Raw genomic sequence first — 17,911 nt, 5'->3', positions numbered from 1 at the left:
TTCTGGGTCTGAGGATTACTAGTCAAGCACAATATCATTATGCCACTGCCTCCCATGTGCTAATTGGTATTATCAAATGCCAAACTTCCGAGCAGATGACGCTCAAAAGAACCAAATAAATAAATCAATAAATATAAAGTACAAACCTACTAAAAGATTGGCTCTTGATGCTGTCTGGCCATACTGCTGCTCAATAAATTTGGGTTTGAATGTTAGTAATCCGATCATACTGTTTACTTGTAAGGTACTCTGCACTAGAAGCAGAAAATAGATTGGGTTGCAAATCAGGTTTTTCACAGACGGCAAGAAATCTGAAAAATAAAAAAAAAGTTCAACACTTTCAGATAAAAATTGTAATTTTAAAAATGTTTTGCAGCTGCCATGGAAACATAGGAACATAGGAGCAGCAGTAGGCCACTCAGCCCATCGAGCTTGTTTGGCCAGTCAATAGGGCTGCATGGTAGCATAATGGTTAGCACAGTTTCTTCACAGCTCCTGGGTCCCAGGTTCGATTCCTGGCTTGGGTCACTGTCTATGCGGAATCTGCACTTTCTCCCTGTGTCTGCGTGGGTTTCCTCTGGGGGCTCTGGTTTCCTCCCACAGTCCAAAGATGTGCAGATTAGATGGATTGGCCATGCTAGGTTGCCCTTTGTGTCCAAAAAGGTTGGGTGGGGTTACTGGGTTACGGGGATAGAGTGATGGTGTGGGCTTGGATAGGGTGCTCTTTCCAAGGACTGGTGCAGACGTGATGGGCTGGCTGGTCTCCTTCTGCACTGTAAATTCTATGAAATATGATCATAGCTGATCATCCGCTTCAATGTCATTTCCCACACTATCCCAATATCCTTTTGTGTCATTGGTATTTTGAAATCTACCTTCTTTTGAATATTAGAAGTTGGGTGATAAAACAAATCAAGGACTTTAAACAGCATCTAGATAAGGTATAGATTATTGCCAATTTAACTGTTATTGCTTTTCATTACTACCTAAGCAAACCTATGTTGACATCTAAGAAAAAACAAAGGTTTTTTTGTCTTTTGAAGTAAGTGGCTGATGGACTGCTGCAAGTTTGAACAATAATGCAAGTGTTGCCCTCTATTTTATCCATAATTTAATATAATTTAAAATAGGAGCAAGGCTATTGAGTTGGATGATGAGCCATAATCATAATGAATGGTGGAGCAGGCTCAAAGGGCTGAATGGCCTCCTCATGCTCCCATTTTCTATGTTTCTATAGATAGGAAACACCATTTATACAGAAGATCTAAGGAAGACAACTGCGACGGGTTAAAGAATAGAAACAGCTAGAATAACTTTCCCTAGCTCTGCACGCAGATACATGTCCAGCAAGAAGTCGAGGAAGAACGAGAAAGGGTCATACAGACAATGTCAACAGTGGCTTTTCATGGACTTCTGGTGGCAGCCATGGTGTGAGTAGTTGCACACAGGGCAGCTCCTGCTTGAAGGCATAGGAAAGAGCTCTTTTCCCCCCAAATTGGGTGTAACTTTGACGAAAAAGTATAACCAAAGGTCGGAGAACAGGTTCCCCCGGAAGTGGCATGTCCGCTGGTTACCAAACCCGGCAGAAGAAGGTGAAGGCCCCAGATGGAATAGTTGATGGCTTTCCTCAAGGAAGAGTTCCGCCGGCAGAGGAAGGAGATGCAGGAGGATCGATCGAAGGCCATCGAAGGGGCTGTGGCACCCCTGAAAGGTTCGATGGAAAGGGTGGAAAATGTCTGGAGGCTAAAGGGTCGCAGATCTGAGAGATTGGGAGGGTGATCTCTGAACACAGAGATAGCGTGGTGGTACTGGAGGCGGAGGTGGGGTTCTTAGAAGACCTTTGCAAGATGTTGAGAGTGAAGGTGGAGGAGCAGAGGTCGAAAAGGCAGATAGTGGGTCTGCCTGAAGGAGTGGAAGGTGTTAGTGTCACGAGGTATGTTTTGAGAATGTTGGTGGGGCTGGTGGTGGATGGGGTGCTGGTACAAGGCCCCTGAGGTGGACAGAGCGCACAGGTCTCTGAGGCAAAAGCCAAGGGCTGGGGAGCCGCCACAGTGATAGTGAGACTCCACAGGTTTGTGGAGAAAGAGAAGATCTAGCAGTGCGTCATGGAGAAGCGCAACTGCAAATGGAAGGGGAACAGGTCCGAGTATACCAGGACATTGGAGTTGAACTGGCAAAATGGCGTGCAGAGTTCAATAGGGCTAAGGGGGTGTTATATCGACGGCAGATCAGGTTTGGGGCGCTTTACCTGGCAAAACTATGGGTGACTTAAAAAGGCTGGGAATATTATTTTGAGACCCCAGAAGCAGCCAATGACTTTATTAAGGACAAACTGGGGGGGAACTGAATAATTTTGGGAGACAGAAGTGCTGGCATTCTGGAGTAATGGAGAATACGGGTAGAGTGGAGGTTGGAGGGAGAGTTTTTTTTTTCTTTTCCTCTGATGTGGAGGGTTTTTTTTCTTATCTCTGATTGGGTGACAAAGGATACCGGGGGTAGCGGCCTGGCTGGGGGACTTATATGACTTTCCTCGGCTGGAAAAGATCAAGTACAAGTTAAAGGGTTCAGCGGAGGGCTTTGAGACAAGGTGGGGGATATTTGTGGCCGTGTTTGAGGAGCTGTTTGTCGCAGGGAGGGGTTGGGGGGAATAGGGGAGGGGGAAGGGGGGTGGAAAAGGGAGAAATTTGTCCAAACTGTATAGCTGTGTGTTGGGGAGTTTGCTCCACGAATTGTTTATGTTTCGTAACATTTTATACAAGTTTGGAATAAAGTACATTTAAAAAAACCAGTGGCTTTTCAAAGCAACGAATTGAAATGACTGAGGTGACCAGACCAGTCCTGAAAGAACAACAATGGAACAAATTCATTCAGTCTGTCATCACAGCTGAGCTGATGAACGAGAATTTATTAGTAACGTTAATGGCGGTGATAATAAGAAAAAGAAACAGAAAGATAATAACGGATTAGTGCTCCTGTGACTCTGTTCCTCCACATTTTCTAAAAAATATAAAAGTTAGGCAGCGGAATTCTCCATCGGTGGGATCCTCTGGTCCTCTGGCTGCGCACACATTGATTTCCTGACGGTGGAGGAGGAGGCCACAATGGGAAATCCCATTGGCCAGCTGCTGGAATGGAGAATCCTGCTGCCAGCGAGGGCGCACCATGCTGGAGAACACAGCTGGCGGACCGGAGAATCCCACCCATGGTCTTTTGAGCCAGGGTTCCATTCTGGGATCATCCCATCTAGTTATAATATCAACTGGGATCGTAACAAACGTGATAGCCTCAGCATTCTGGGATCATCCCATCTAGTTATAATATCAACTGGGATCGTAACAAACGTGATAGCCTCAGCCCTAAAAATAGCATATCATCTATAATATATTTTTAAAAAGCTTGCATGTAACTTGCATTGCTTTTAACATCACATTTTGCACCACATTTAAACAGTCCTGCTTATGAAACCATATCTGAGCCTTTGTTTTTCTTCACAGTGAGCAAAGCCAAGAGCGGTCTGTTAGGTAGTAGAAAGAAAATGTGAAATAGCATTTACAGAGCCCCTTCTTGCATCGTAACCTGGCCACAAAGTTCTTGACAGTCAACGGGCTACTTTTGAAGAGTAGTCACTGTTCATATGTATTGTCGAACAACAGCGATTAGACTTCAATGGTAGGAATTAACATTAATATCTTACAATATTAGCCAGAGACGTTCACCAGCCTATCTGTTCAAAAATACACATCAGAGACATATCACTTGAGCAAGTATGAAATGCTGTAGTTTTCTTTCATTGATAGATTGCGACTTGCCTTTTGCCAGTGCTGAAAACTTGGATGACTGATGTGATGTATGAACTGACCCCCCGTGGTCTCCCTCTCTGGACCTTTTAGTTGTCGTGCTTGATATTCTCTTTCCTCCTCCCTCTACAGGCATACTTTTCGGAAAAAAGAATATTGGTATTGCAGCAAGAATGGATATCACACCGGCTAGTAAAACGCCAAGCCACCAGGCACCGACCCATCGGGTATCCTTTGGAGTAATTGTCAGACTGTCTGGGAGAACAAATACACGTTTATTGTGAAATTCGGCAGAGTCACAGAAAGCGATAATGTTCCTTCCTTGTTCAGGTGCCAGTTTCAATGAAAGAGTAAACTTATTCAACGTGACTTTCCTCCCACAGACATTTCTGCTGCCCACTATACTGCACAGTTTTGAATCGCAAATACGTATTTTTATTTTCCGGACACCAGCAGGTTTTAGCCTGGCTGGCCTTTGGGTTATTTGTCTGGACCCATAAGAATCATGCCAAATTGTCTAAGATTATTGGTGTAGCTTTGCTTCTTTTGAATATTACATCAATATCTGTCATTTTGAATATGCACTAAATGAATGCTAATAGAATCATTTTGCTGTCACTTGTGTTATTTCGCTATGTCTGACAGCAGCACCAAACACTTTCTGTGGCAATGTTAAATACTTCAAACCAGCCACACATTTCCATTGGTAAAAAGAGTTCTATGTTCAGATACAGTCCATAGTTTTTATTTGCGTGGAGGGGAGTAATTTATAACTTCTTTCAATAAATTCTAACAATCATACTGCAAACAAGAATTTCACATAGTTGGCGCGCGCCAACTAAGATGTCTTGTGAGTTCACATCAAGTTATTTTTTTTATCATCTCTGTTATAATTTCCCTGTAATGGATAACCACATGGCATCACTAAAAGGGAAGTGTGTCATGTGATCCAGTCTCATTTTCGCTTTGGCCTGTGAACAGAACACAGCACACACAGCTCTGATGTCTTCAAGCTTTCTATATCCTCTCATGTGCATAGTTTAATTAAATGCACCCACAGTATGGCTACACAATCTCTTTTGAGTGTTTTGTGCCTTTAAATCATGATAAAAACACAACAATCTCCATTTGATTTTTAAAAAAAATTCCTTTGTTCTTGTTCTTCAGCCTCCACTGATGTTTAGACAGGGAGATGCTTGAACTTGGCGCACTGGAGAATGTGCCCCCCACCCCCCCCACCAACCCTCTCCTGGTGACTGAGTTCCTTCATTTTTACCTTGCTCCATGTCAATTTGGCCTCTGCCCAATGTTTCATTGAATGGCACAGTTGAGATGGGAGATTGGTAGGGGAACCAAAGCTGATGACTTCCCCTTAACATCCAGTGGCACAGTGCAATGCAAAATGATGGCCAGTTATTCCAAAAAGTCAGCTCTGAGGATATATTTGGTTGAAGTATGTTATTTCAGAAGAAAATCCAAATAGAACCCTGTCCATACCAGGAATTTGACCCAGGCACCCATAAGAGTAGCTGCTGGAAATCATGCAATCCTATTCAGTTAAATGGTGGAAAGAAAGACCAAGAGAAGCAAAGAGGAGATGAAGAGATGTCTTTTTAAACTCAAGGAGTTGTAATCTGAAGTATGCTGCATGGAAGGATGGTGGAAGGATGGTGGAAGCAGATCCAAGTGGAACTTTCAAAAGACAATCAGATATCTCGGAAAGATTTCTAAGGTGATGGGGAAAGGGAAGGGCTCCTTCAAAAGATGATGAGTAAAATTTATAAAAAGGTGAGCGGCAATTCCGCCCTCCCTCCCTCCCCCCCCAACCCCCCATCCCCCACCCCCCTGACTTGTGTCTTGTAGGTGTTGGATAGGCTTTGGAAAGTCAAGAGGTGAGTGACTCTTTGCAGGATTCCTCGCCTCTGACCTGCTCTTGTCGCCACAGTACTTATACAGCTAGTCCAGTTCAGTTTCTGGTCAATGGTAACCCCTCGGAAGTTGATAGTAGTGGATTCAATGATGGTAATGTCATTGCACGTCAAGGGGCGATCGTTTGATTCTCTCTTATTGGAGATGGTCTTTGCCTGGCACTTGTGTGACGTGAATGTTTGTAGCATAAAATTTTGTGACTGTCCAAACGGTGTGTACCTCCCCTTTAACAGCTAGAAAGAGTGTATGGGAGCAGGTAAGCATATTAAAAAAGTTTGGTCGCCATGGAAAACTCCCAAGATATCATTCATCTGCATTTACCTGTACAGAGAAATGGGCTATGCCTGTCACAGAGTTCCCCTTCAATTTTGACCAGCTCTGCTGAGAATATATGAAAATCGCTTAACATGTCAGCATACATGCCAGCTACAACCAATGTGAGGCAATCTTTCTAGATGCTTTGGAGACCTGGAAACATGGTTAGAGTTCCAGATGTGGTATTGTGTGCACAAAGCTCTGAGAAGTTCAGAGAGCAAAATAAAAGGAAAACCTAGGTACAAAAAAATGTAAACACAGTTGTGTATTTTCATGGCCCTTAATGGGCTCACTTGGTAAACTTTCGCCTCTCAGGCAGGAGGTTGTGTGTTAAAGTCCCACTCCAGGTCTTGAGCACACAACTCCATAGCCAATGCTCCTGTGCTGTGCTACTGGGAGTGCTGACTTTTGGATGAGCTATTAAAATGAAGCCCCATCTTTTCACCCAGGTGGATGCCAAAGATTCTATGGCTCTATTTTGAAGAACAGGCGAGGCTTTCCTAGTTCCCCAGCCAATGTTTCGCCCGCAGTCAACATAAGGCAGGTGAACTGGTAATGCTCACATTACTGCTTATGAGATGTTGCTGTGTACAAATTGGCTGCTGTGCTTCCTACGTTACAGTGGGGCCTTTAATTCAAAGAGTACCTTGTTAGCTCAAAATTAAGTTGGAACTTTCTGAGGTTGTGAAAGTTGCTGAATGAACTTTTCACTCATTTTAAGCTAGATTCAATGCATAATCAATCTGTCAGAACTCTAGCATTGGTGCAAGAACATTGCCGCACAGATGCCTTATCCAGTCATAAAGTTTTGTTTTCCTTGTATTGGTTTGGCAATTGGTTAAGACTTTTTCACCCAGCTGTTTTTGGTGGCTGCAATTTCAAATGATCACACACAATTTAAAACAGAAACGTTTGATCTCACTATATATGAGCATGCTCCCACTTTAATTACTCCTTCCAAACCTATCCTCGTATCTATCTGGCGCCTTATCATTTGCGAATGCATCAAGATTCCATAGAATCGGACATCCGGTGGCGGCTATGAGGGAGTAAGTCGCACATTTGGTGGCTCCCGCTCGGGTCGGACTTTTGGACCATTTCCCCCGATTTTTTACCGGACTTGATTTGAAAAATTGATGACAGAGGCAATTGTGAACTGAATTCCCACATCGGTGCATGGAGAGAAGGATTAGAAGTGCTTGGAAAGGCAGAAAGACAGAGAAGGCTTGGGCTGAAGCTGCAGGGGCAGAAAGCATGGCGGAGGACCGGACCTCTGACTTGTCGACCCAGCGGTCAATGGAGCAGTTGATGCAAGTTATCCAGGAGGGCTTTGCCAAACAGAAGCAGGACTGCTAGGACCCGATTAAAGAGGCAATTTCACGGCTGGAACTTAGATTGGATGCCCAAGATAGGGCAATCCAGAAAGTAGAGAAGGCGCTGGCTGACCAGGAGGGACATCAAACAGCGGTGAAGTTGGAGGTGGGGATGTTAAGAGACCAGCAGAAAAGGCTCCTGGAGAAGGTGGAGGACCAAGAGAACAGGTCCCACCAGCAGAGCCTGAGGATCGTTGGGCTCCCGGAGGGATCCGAAGGAGCGGATGCCGGGGCACATATAGCGGCCATGTTTGAGAAGCTGCTGGGGGATGGGGCACGCCCCCGACCCTTGGAGGTGGACAGGGCTCACAGAGCGCTTGCGAGGAAGCTCCAAGGGCAATGGTGGTGAGATTCCACAGATATCTGGATAAGGAGCGTGTTTTACAGTGGGCCAAGCAGACACGGAGCTGCAACTGGGACAATGGTATCCTACGGATCTATCAAGACCTGAGTGCGGAGGTGGCCAGGAGAAGAGCGGGATTCAATCAGATCAGGTCGACCCTTTTCAAGAAAAAGGTGAAGTTCGGGCTGTTGTACCCGGCCCGCCTCTGGGTCACATACGAGGAACAACATTTCTATTTCGAGTCGCCAGAGGAAGCGCTGGGCTTCGTGAAAAGGACTAGTGTTGGACTGAGAACTTTGAACTTTGAATTTGGCTGAATTTGCAAAGAAAAAGTTTCTTGTTTCTTGGTTTTTTTTCAGACATTATTTGTAATGCCTGCTGTATGGATCTGGGACCAGCTGCAGAGCTGAGTGAGGTAAAAGTTTGTATTTGCACTGTTGGGGGATGGAGGTGTGTTTGTTCAGATGCAGGATCTTTTACTTGACCTTTTCCTTTGTTTGAGTTCAGCTAGGGTTTTTGTTTTCATCTCTGCCGGGCAATTGGGTTGGGATTGTTTTTCATTTGAATATGTATGAATGAGCGGGGTGGGGGAGGGGGGGAAGGGACAATAGGTGGGAGATTGTCTGGCACCAGGGGCGAGGGCCACCAAGTCAGCTGGGCGGGCTAGCTTACGGAAGCATAGTGGGGGGTGTACAGATGTTAGGCTTATCAAAGGGGTTGATTTATTTCGTGCTGTTACTAGGGGGGGAGGGGGGGGAAAATGTTCTGCTGACGAGGGAGGGACTAATGCTGAGGGACAGAGAGGAGGTCAGGGGCGGAGGCTGCCTGGGGGCCGGCCGGTGGAGGCGCGGGCCGCAGACTAGTGACTGGCCCAAGAGAGGGGATGGCTGATCGGCAAAGCGCCCCCCCCCCCCCCCCCCCCCGTTGAGCTCCCCAACTAGACTGATCACCTGGAATGTAAGAGGGCTCAATGGGTCGGTCAAGAGGGCATGCGTGTTAGCGCATCTGAGGTGACTGAAGGCGGACGTGGTAATGCTGCAGGAGACGCACCTTAGAGTAGCTGATCAAATTAGGTTAAGGAAAGGTTGGGTCAGACAGGCTTTCCACTCGGGACTAGACTCAAAGACCAGAGGGGTCGCGATCCTGATTAACAAGCGAGTGGTGTTTGAGGCGGGTAGAATAGTTTCAAATGGGGGAGGCCGGTACATTATGGCCAGTGGGAAATTGGAGGGGGTGCAGGTGGTATTAGTAAATGTATACGTGCCAAACTGGGACGATGTGGAGTTTATAAAGAGGATGATAGATACTATTAGCTTGGAGATGGATACTATTAGCTTGCAGGGAATCAAAGCCCCGAAGTCGGAGACCTGGCTATCGGATATGGCTAGCTTCCTCTGTCTGGAGAAAAACAAGTTCGTCTTGAAAGGGTCACTGTTAGGGTTCGCCTGGAGGTGGCAACCGTTCGTCGACTTCTTTGCAGAAAATTAATCATCAGCAGAAGGGGGGGGGGGGGTTAGTTTAGTTTAGAGTAGGGGGTTAATAAAGGTGGGACCTACAAGAGAGGTAGCAGGCTTTTTTTTGCACTATGTTTATAGACTTATGTATATTGTTTGTTTTGTCGTTCTTGTAAAACCAAAAAATACCTCAGTAAAATGGTTTATTAAAAAAACATTCCATAGAATCCCAAAAGTGCAGAAGGAGGCCATTTGGCCCATCGAGTCTGCGTCGACACTCTGAAAGAGCACCCTACCTAGCCCACTCCTCTGCTCTATCCCCATAACCAAGTAACGTCATCTATTTTTGTACACTGAGGAACAATTTTACCATGGCCAATCCTCCTAACCTGCACATCTTTGGATTTGTGGGAGGAAACCGGAGCACCCAGATGAAACCCACGCTGTTACGGGGAGAAAGTGTAAACTCCACACAGACAGTCACCGAAGGCTGGAATTGAATGGGGGACCCTGGCGTTGTGAGGTAGCAGTGCTAACCACTGTGCCGCCATGCCGCCAATGCTTCTCCTTAAATGTAGAAAGTTGTCTTTCTTTTAGACTTGGAAGCCGAGGCGTTTCGCTTTGGATGGCCATTCAGCTGACAAAAGTAAGAAAAATTTCACAGTCCTTACCTGAGCTAACAGATCCAATATCCACAAACAGCCTGGCACAAAATGATCCCAGTACAAAGCCAAATATTGGTCCCAACAGCCCAAATGTGTACATACATCCTAAAATGCAATGGGATTTTTCAGTCAGCAGCAATCAATGAACTACAACTCCTTATTCTTAAATGTACGGTTTGCGTCAACTCATTTGGAAAATCCATAATTACCCAGATAGAAGGCAAAGTTTTCTTGCTTGGCGTGATCGTCGAGATAAGAGACACCCAAAGGTACGACTGGTGTCTCCCCAATTCCACGCAAGACATTTCCAAGGAATATAAATATCCACAGAGAAGATTCGCCTGTATTTTCACAGCCTGAGCAACAAACAAGTCAAATGTAAAAAATCCGCAATGTAGAATAACACCAAAAACTATTAAAAACCTAGCAGAATTTTACTTGCCCAGCTTAGGTATTGGTGTTGACATGTCCATGGATCCTGACATTTGCTTATCATAAGCTTCTATTGAGCACAAGGACACATTTGACGTAGAGTTGTACAAAGGTTTAATTGCTGATTCATATTCATAGCTGCGAAAATATTGACAGTTTTCTTAATGGTGATATATCACAGAGTAACATCCTTAATATTTCCTTCATGGAATCTAGAGTAATTATGAAAGCTTGGTTTTAGAAACTCACTGTCCCATGATGAAATGGGGCAAAGCTATTATGAACGTTCCAGTGGCCATGAGTATCATACCAGTTGCAATTATTTTTGGTCTATGAAACTTTGCTCCAAAGTAACTCACAAAGGCAATCACCAACAGGTTCCCTTTAGCCAAAAAACAACAAATGCAAACGTTAATCACAACTGATTATGACGCTGAAGTAAGACTGTTATGTTTCTGGATTTAACACTTACCAATTTCAAAGCTCCCATCAATGATGCCAATTAATGAACTTGGTATATCAAAGCGTCTCTCGATCTGTGTGATTGCACTCTTCAAATAGCTCCCAGATAATGCTTCCGCAAAGAAAGCAAAGGACAAGGCTGCTAGAAATAACTTTGAAAATAAAACACATTTATAAATGGATGTCGGCGGGAGGGGGGGGGGGGGGGGGGGCGCGCGCTGGGGGGGGGGGTGCTGGGGGGGGGGGGGGCAACACCAGGAAGTGGTCATTGATTCACACACATAAATACATTACCATTATCATATTGTCCAAAACAATTAATTTCTTTCATGCATATATGACATGCATGATTTGAGGATATTCCATTGCTCATAGAATCATAGAAGTTTACAGCATGGAAACAGGCCCTTCGGCCCAACCAGTCCATGCCGCCCAGTTTTTACCATTAAGCTAGTCCCAGTTGCCCACACTTGCCCGCTCTGTCTGGTTCAGCTAAAATAAATGACATGCTGAATCACTCAACACTTAAGCTAGAGAATTTGCTAAAGTATGCCCGCAAACACACCAAGAATTGCCAGCACATGCTCATATCGGTGAGTGACTCTTTTAATGTAGGACATCGGTCAACAGGCAGACAGGGGGATCATTGGTGCAGTGACTAATGCCCCAATACGAGGAGAGAAGGTAACAATCAGTAACAGAAAACGTTTGCATTTATTTAATATCTTCAAGAAACTGCCGCCAGACAGTGGAGGAAGTGAATGGACAAGGAGCTTTAGGAGGGTTGACCTAAGATAAGCTCACTGTAGAGGACATTGAGATCAATGATGCGGAGAGAGCAAGAAGTGCTGAAGAAACCAAGCAGTTTTTTACGGCTGTTCTCATGCTCTGTCGGAAAACTATTTGGACACCTTTTGTTAAGGAAGTGAATCAAAGGATATGGAGGCAGGTTGAGGGACGGACCGTTCATGATCGAATTGCTGGCTCAAGGGGCTGATGGCATTAATCCTGTTCCTATGGTCCCTCTCGTCCTCCACTTGAACCAGCTTTATTAGTTGCAATGCCAGTTATCATGCAACACAGCAGCATTTCTTTTCAACCATCTCGTACGGTAATGAACCTTCGTCAGGATGGCCCAAGTGCATGAAGTACCTGCCCACCACTTGGAAGGAATCAGTATAATTGACTGGCACAAGATTCATGAAATATGGCCTCATTGGATGTGTGAATTTTAAATATCTTAAATCAGTCCAGGTATCATCTTCATGTAGCACTGCAGCACTGCTGTATGGTATCTAGCAATACAATAGGTGATCCCAAGGCAACCACACATGTTGGTGGGAACGCCACAGCCTTTGAGATTCACTGTTGATACTGGTAGGTTTATCCTCTGGTCATAGAATTTATAGTGCAGAAGGAGGCCATTTGGCCCATCGAGTCTGCACCAGCCCTTGGAAAGAGCACCCTACCTAAGCCCACACCCCCACCCTATCCCCATAACTCAGCAATCCCACCCAACCTTTTTTGGACACTAAGGGTAATTTAGCAGTACCAATCCACCTAATCTGCACATCTTTGGACTGTGGAAGGAAACCGGAGTACCCGGAGGAAACCCACGCAGACATGGGGAGAACGTGCAGACTCTGCACAGACAGTGACCCAAGCCGGAATCGAACCTGGGACCCTGGAGCTGTGAAGCAACTGCCATAAGGCTTTGTGAAGCGAAAAGCATCTGTGATGATATGTAGACTATCAACTGTATACAATATGAGTAGTTCATCACCATCTGCATGTGAATTATAAGTTACATGTTTTACTGTTGTAGTTCTAGCATCCGACCAGCAGGTGGTGTGAGTATGCAGGCACGGGACCCGGATGCACCGTGTGTTCCGTTAGAAGGTGTTTGCAAGGAGTTGATAGCAGTCGCATATTAGAGTAGCTCTGCAGTATCTCAGTGTAAATTAGCGTTGGACATTTATTTCGAACTGTATTCACCTTAGACATTTTAGTTATTTGTTACTGTAGTGTTAGTAATAAATAACTTTGTTTATAAAACAAAGTCTAATGTTCTTCGTTCACACGGCAATATTGAGATTCCACATCAGCCCATTCAAAGAACATTGCAGTATCCATCTCTCTAATGGCCTGCCAGTTAGAATAGAAACCGGAGTGTAATCATTACCTGATCTCTCACAGGAAACACACGTCTGACTGAAGACTAGAGCTCATCATTCAGGGGATGGCACAAGTTGCCTCAGATAGCCAGGACTACCAATGTTGTTTTCTTCTCTGCCATCTCTTTGTCCCATCCCTTCTCCCATCCCACCAACCGTGGGCAGTACAAGAAGAAATCGTTGCTGGTGTAATTAATAGGGATATCACTTGCAATCGATAAATGTTGCGCCGCGTTTGGGACAGATTTCTATGGCAACGACTTTGAGCCTGAAAGCATCTGAATTTAATGTTCTTGCTGCTGCAGGTTCTGCAGGAAGGTTGCCTACTGCTCTGAAGTGTTATATGTGTTCACCCTGGATACTTCTGCTCCCTTTCCTGTAAGGTGCTGCCGTAAGCCCTTTTCTGTCCTTCCCAATTGCCCCTCCGCCCCCCAGTCGGCCAGCTGCCTTCTAAGTACCACCTTTTGCACAGGCAACTTATGGGCCACATTGTAACGATGATCTGATCCAAATTAAATCCATTCCACAGCCATACAAACAACGCTCCAAATGAAAAGCCCGTCCCATTGACTCCAATTCAGGTCAGGAGCACCAGCGTCATCTAAGAATGTGTTTGTAAACTCCAACCAAACAACCAACGGGCAGGTTGTTTCCACTGGTGGGTAAAAGCAGAACTAGGGGGCATAGCCTCAAAATAAGGGGAAATAGATTTAGGACTGAGTTTAGGAAGAACTTCTTCACCCAAAGGGTTGTGAATCTATGGAATTCCTTGCCCAGTGAAGCAGTAGAGGCTCCTTCATTCAATGTTTTTAAGATAAAGATAGATAGTTTTTTGAAGAATAAAGGGATTAAGGGTTATGGTGTTCGGGCCGGAAAGTGGAGCTGAGTCCACAAAAGATCAGCCATGATCTCATTGAATGGTGGAGCAGGCTCGAGGGGCCAGATGGCCTACTCCTGCTCCTAGTTCTTATGTTCGGATGTTCTTATGTTTTTGCTCTAAATGCCTTTATGTACTTGTGCGTACAATACATATTTCACTTCAATTCAATGTAGCAAGAAGTTATTTTAACCCAGTTAGAGGTACATGTGTAAAGTTGGTTGAGCAGAGAATGTCCATTTAACTTATTGAGGCCTACGCAGTTGGTGGGAAAGTGTCACAGTATTTGGTGATCGCAGATCAAGATCTTCCTTCAGCTGTACTTTCAGCTTCAGGAACATTCAAGGTGAAGAACAACTGAAATTCAAAACAGATTTACAGATCCTATGGATTTGATATTCCATTCACTGCACAGCAGCAACCAACTCAAGAGGATGTTTAAGTAGATAGGTCAAACTGTACATAACAAAGCAAAGAAAGTTATGTTTAAATCGTGTGATCCTCCAGCCAAGCCAAAATTAATTATGGTATCCATCTTAGGCTAATGAGATGCAAGGGGCATTTTCAAATACTGGGGACAATTCAGAAAAGAGTCAGAAGGCTGATCCCTACCTTCAAAAAAATTTGGGGTTTTGATAGACTTAACATCCAACAAGTGCAACTACCATTCTTTAAGTATGAGGAAAGCCTGAATAAACTTGAGCCTCATGTCTTAAAGACATGAGACTTTTTAAAAAATCCATTCATGCGATGTTGGTCTTGCTGGCTGGTCCAGCATTTATTATCCACCCCTAATTGCCCTTGAACTGAGTGACTTGCTAGGCCATTTCAGAGGGCATTTAAGAGTCAACCACATTGCTGTGGGTCTGGAGCCACATGTAGGCCAGACCAGGTAAGGATGGCAGATTTCATTCCCGAAAGGACATTAGTGAACCAGATGGGTCTTTTACGACATGTTCATTGTTAGACTTTTGATTACAGATTTATATCTGCCCTGGTGGGGATCAAACCCAGGTCCCCAAAACATTATCCTGGGTCTCTGGATTACTGGTCCAGTGACAATATCACTATCTACCGCCTTCCCTTATAAAGTCATCTTATAGGGTAGCACGGTGGTGCAAGTGGTCAGCACGGTTGCCTCACGGCGCCAAGGTCCGTGACCTCCTGGCTCTGGGTCACTGTCCGTGTGGAGTTTGCACATTCTCCCCATGTTTGCATGGGTCTTGCCCCCACAACCCGAAAGATGTGCAGGACAGGTGGATTTGCCATGCTAAATTGCCCCTTAATTGGAAAAAATTAATTGGATACTCTAAATTTATTTTAATAAAGAAAGTCATCTTATAAAAGACAGAAAGTGCTATGCAAAAGATAATTCCAGAATATTACTTCAGCTAAAAAGTTAATTTAGAACAATGGTGGCACAGTGGTTAGCACTGGTGCCGAACAGCGCCAGGGATCCGGGTTTGATTCCGGCCTTGGATGACTGTGTGAAGTTTGAACACTCTCCCCATGTCTGTATGGGTTTGCTCTGGGTGCTCCGCTTTCCTCCCACAGTCCAAAGATGTGCAGGTTAGGTGGATTGGCCATGATCAATGTGTGGGGCAATGGGGATAGGGCAGGGGAGTGGGCTTCGGTACAGTGCACTTTTGGAGGGTCCGTGCAGTCTCGATGGGCCAAATGGCCTCCTTCTGCACTGTAGGAATTCTATGAATGGGACTCAGATTCAAATGAGTAGAAGACAAATTTAGGACTGATTGCTCTCCACACAGAGAGTGATCAACACCTGTATTTGAGGGACAACCAGTGGAATGTCATAATGGAAAGACGTCAGGCCGTTCCTGGATGGCTGAATAAAGGGAGGTCTCATTCCCATTTACCCTGTGATCTTTTGAAGCTGAAACACAAAGCAAAATATATCTTGCCTATTGGACAGCACTGGTGACATGGTTATTACTAGATTAACGTCTGATTACCTTTAAGTTATTAAAACAAGATTGTCTTCCCTCCATCGCCGGAGTTTCAGGCTGATGGGGCTCACTCTGCATCAGTGATGGCTCATTATGACATGATTCATTCTCTATCGCTGAAGTTTCAGGATGATGTGGCTTGTCCTTCAATGGTGAAGTCTCGGATTGAGGCAATGTATTCTCCATGAACGAAGGTTCTGGGTGGAGTGGCACGCTCTCCTCCATCAGCGGATTCTGTGTTCTCCACCTGAGAACGTTTGGACGATGTGTAGGCTTCTACGATGTCCACAAAGTTTCAGTTTGATCTGAAGTGACCAGAGATTCTGTCTGCACGTTTTCTAATCTCTGCAATGAAAAACTCTCGGCAACGCAACTAAAATGATAGAAAACACTGCATCATGGCCGGGGTGGATACGGCGTGGGGGGTGTACAGTAGGATATTTTCAAAGAGGAGATAAATTGGGCCTCCTACCTCAGGTCAATACGTGTGGTCCTTCGCGAGAGAATGGTGATATCTGACTACAAAGCAGAAAGCTGATGAACCTCTGTGGAGACTTTGCTTTTTTTTTCATCATTACTGATTAACGAACAACAAACAATGAGTCCAGTATTTGCTTCCTTAGGATTACATTCATTCTTGGATTGAATCCCAAAAATACAGAGTCGCAACATGAAATCAGAAAAAGAGAAATATAACTGTAAATGCTGGAAGTCTGAAACACGCCAGAACACATTTGAAATGCAAAGCATCTGGGGAGAATAAATAAGGCTAGTTATTGTTTCAACACATAACTTTTAGCAGAGTCGATACGCAGAAAGCCTCTCCTCTTTCTTCTCCTTATGGGCATTGATGGACCCCACTGTATATTTCTAGCATATTTTGTTTCTCTTCTGGAAGAAAATGCTGATTGCCTATTCGCGCCTGAAGCTATCGCCTTTGTTTAGACACAGAAGTGTTGCATTTTATGAATGTATGCTATTGTCCTTGGCTTCTGAGAACGTCTCTCAGCAAACAAAGGGTTGAGTTGCTGCTTTGGTTTGCAATGGTGGAATTGTACCCAAAATACGCTTGAAATTGCACTGGTTGGGTTAGGCTTCAAGCTTCCAACTAAAATTAATTTTCCATAAACTCAAACGTTGATCTTTCTATGAACTACTGAAATCAGGCAGTAGGATATTAGGTAATCATTCTTTTCCCCAGGTTAAATCCTCAGATTAAATCACCACTAGTCAGCTTTCCTGCTGAAAGGGGAAAGCAGTCTATGGTCATCTGGGGCTATGGTGACCTTTACTTTACTCCCAGCATAAAGGGTCACCTTGCTTGGAGCGTATTTTGAGAAGTCACGCTAAACTTACTGAAATTGACTCTATGCAAAGCAATCACTCAGTCTGTGGTTACTCACGCCAATGTACAGAGACTGTTAATATGCCTTGGGCAAGTGCGCAGTCAATTCCGGCCTCACTGGTCCCGGAGTCACAACACAAGTGAATTAACCAACAATTCTTACAACAAAACCAAAGTCTTTGTCCCTTGGTTGCTCAATAATTATAGTCACCAGGTTTGTAAGTTTAAACACAATTACTGTTTATTTATAACAAAAACTATAATGAACTATGCAGAAAATACAACCATTAACTCATTTCTAACTGCTCGGTAACCTGCACCTCCCCCCCCCACCCCACGCTCTACACGCTCTAAAATTCATCAATTAAAGGAAAAATATTTATGTTTTTTATCACACCTTCCTTTGCTGCAAGCTTGCAGGTTAAAGTTTTTGTTTGCCCGCTGGAATGAATTTCACTAGGTTCTCTGTAGTTTAGCAATATAGCACTCAGCATTTCTGGAGAGAGAAGGCACTCACAGGCTTTCTGGAGAAATACAGCACTCACAGCAGGATTTCTGGAGAGAGAGAGAGAGAGAGCATTCACAGGATTTCTGAAGAGGGATTGCACTCACAGACTTTCTGGAGAGAGTTAGCTGGAGCTTTCCTCTGTGCTGCCCGAATCAAAACTGAAACTTTGGACTCTGAAAAGCATATCAGTGAGGTAAGACCCAATCACCATCTATTACACCCAATGGACAGCCTTTTGGGCCACTTCAATCAATTGTCCCCAGTCAATCA

The 17,911-nt window shown here is 44.5% G+C and overlaps 1 protein-coding gene across 1 annotated transcript in view; it reads right to left on the bottom strand.

Moving 5' to 3' along the window:
• LOC140388107 (solute carrier organic anion transporter family member 1C1-like) overlaps positions 1–16,355 on the bottom strand; it is a 68,516-nt gene extending 52,161 nt beyond the window's left edge. Inside the window, exons 1-8 of the mRNA XM_072471762.1 lie at positions 15,795–16,355; positions 10,781–10,922; positions 10,558–10,690; positions 10,319–10,446; positions 10,086–10,232; positions 9,883–9,981; positions 3,810–4,052; positions 147–311 (exon numbers count right to left, since the gene is read on the bottom strand). Coding sequence (XP_072327863.1) covers positions 147–311; positions 3,810–4,052; positions 9,883–9,981; positions 10,086–10,232; positions 10,319–10,446; positions 10,558–10,690; positions 10,781–10,922; positions 15,795–16,013 — 1,276 coding nt within the window. The 5' untranslated portion in view covers positions 16,014–16,355. The remainder of the gene's footprint in view (positions 1–146; positions 312–3,809; positions 4,053–9,882; positions 9,982–10,085; positions 10,233–10,318; positions 10,447–10,557; positions 10,691–10,780; positions 10,923–15,794) is intronic.
• Positions 16,356–17,911: the final 1,556 nt, after the last annotated feature.

Source organism: Scyliorhinus torazame, chromosome 13 (assembly GCF_047496885.1).
Source record: "Scyliorhinus torazame isolate Kashiwa2021f chromosome 13, sScyTor2.1, whole genome shotgun sequence".
Taxonomy (NCBI): Eukaryota; Metazoa; Chordata; class Chondrichthyes; order Carcharhiniformes; family Scyliorhinidae; genus Scyliorhinus; species Scyliorhinus torazame.
The sequence above is the reverse complement of the archived record's forward strand: the minus strand, read 5'-3'. Positions and strand labels throughout refer to the sequence as shown.